Source organism: Formica exsecta, unplaced genomic scaffold (genome assembly GCF_003651465.1).
Source record: "Formica exsecta isolate Colony F162 unplaced genomic scaffold, ASM365146v1 scaffold423, whole genome shotgun sequence".
NCBI classification, from domain to species: domain Eukaryota; kingdom Metazoa; phylum Arthropoda; class Insecta; order Hymenoptera; family Formicidae; genus Formica; species Formica exsecta.
Window position 1 is genome coordinate 622,396 of NW_021851472.1, and position 1,321 is coordinate 623,716.

The following is a 1,321-nucleotide window of genomic DNA, read 5'->3' on the forward strand; positions in this document are numbered from 1 at the left end:
GACACGTGATTCCTCCGAAAAGTTTTGGAAAAGAAGATTACTTTATAAAAATGAAATGATCGAAATTGTTGGACCTTTGAACGAGACCTCGCGATTTGTAAACGATCAAATAGCTAAAGATACAAATTTTAGTGGAAAACTTGAAAATGTCATGGAGGATACAAAGGAGCGGACTCTGATAGATTATAATGGACCGGTGATAATCGGCGAGGATCTTGATAATAAAAGTGATCAGGATTTCGCGGATCACGTTCGCGTTAAGAGAAACGAGCCGACCAACGATTCGATCATCCGTCATCAGTTGAACCATTCCGTGAACATATTTGATTCTTCTCCAAGAAATTTCTGGAGCAATACTGATGAGACAAATGTTTACGGCGGGTCCACGTTCGACTTTGCAACTATCGTAAATATACCGTATTTAAGACACAAAAGAGGAGTCTTGTCTAAAAAAAACAAGCAACACGGAAAACGCATAAAAAGAAATATTAGACATTCCAAACATCGCGTTGGGACTGAAAACAGGAAAAAAAAGCATGATACCTTGAAGTCTTCTCGTAAACCTGCCAAGAAAAAAGCTAACAATTCGAGTATATTTCGTAATGATTTTGATTACATTTTAATTTAGAATATTTTGTGTCGCGCGTCTTTATATCCTACGTTCATACTGCGAAATATTGTTCGATTCTAAATATAAAGTGACATTATAATTCGAAATTAGATGGCTATCCGTTCTTAATAAAAGAGAATCTTTTGTTATCCCTTAAGAGAAGTCTACCGTTATCTGCTTCTTTTAATATGAAAAAGAACTTTTTTTTTTTAAACGTTTGCGACGATGTCATTCATGACAGCCACGATAGTTGAATTCATATTAAAAGGGTCTTAAATATATATATATATATATATTTGTAACGATATATCTCAGTTAGATATTTCATATAAAAAATTAAATAAGAGGTTTACTTTTAATTTGTATTACAATATTATAAATATATATGTGAGTTATATATAAATACGAACCTGAGTATTCAATTCCATAAAATAAATTTCTTTCAATTAACTTTATCCATTTATAGAAAAGTCAAGTAAAAAGACAGAAACCGTGTCTGCCAAAATGATGAGTAAATCGCGGATAGAGAAAAGAGAATCTAGGAATGACAATTTAAACACCGATTTTGCTAGAACTAGTGTCACCGATTACGATAAAGTAAGAGTCTTAATTATTAAAAGATAAGACACGTGTCATTAATTAACAATAAAAATTTCGATAAACAGCGAAAAGAGGACGCCGTTGCATTACCCTTCGTGCACACCGCACGAG

At 32.9% G+C, this 1,321-nt stretch overlaps 1 protein-coding gene across 1 annotated transcript in view; it reads left to right on the forward strand.

Moving 5' to 3' along the window:
* Positions 1-1,321, forward strand: part of LOC115240318 — a 6,145-nt gene that overhangs the window by 2,562 nt on the left and 2,262 nt on the right. The window contains exons 2-4 of the mRNA XM_029815389.1: positions 9-590; positions 1,077-1,207; positions 1,276-1,307. Coding sequence (XP_029671249.1) covers positions 9-590; positions 1,077-1,207; positions 1,276-1,307 — 745 coding nt within the window. The remainder of the gene's footprint in view (positions 1-8; positions 591-1,076; positions 1,208-1,275; positions 1,308-1,321) is intronic.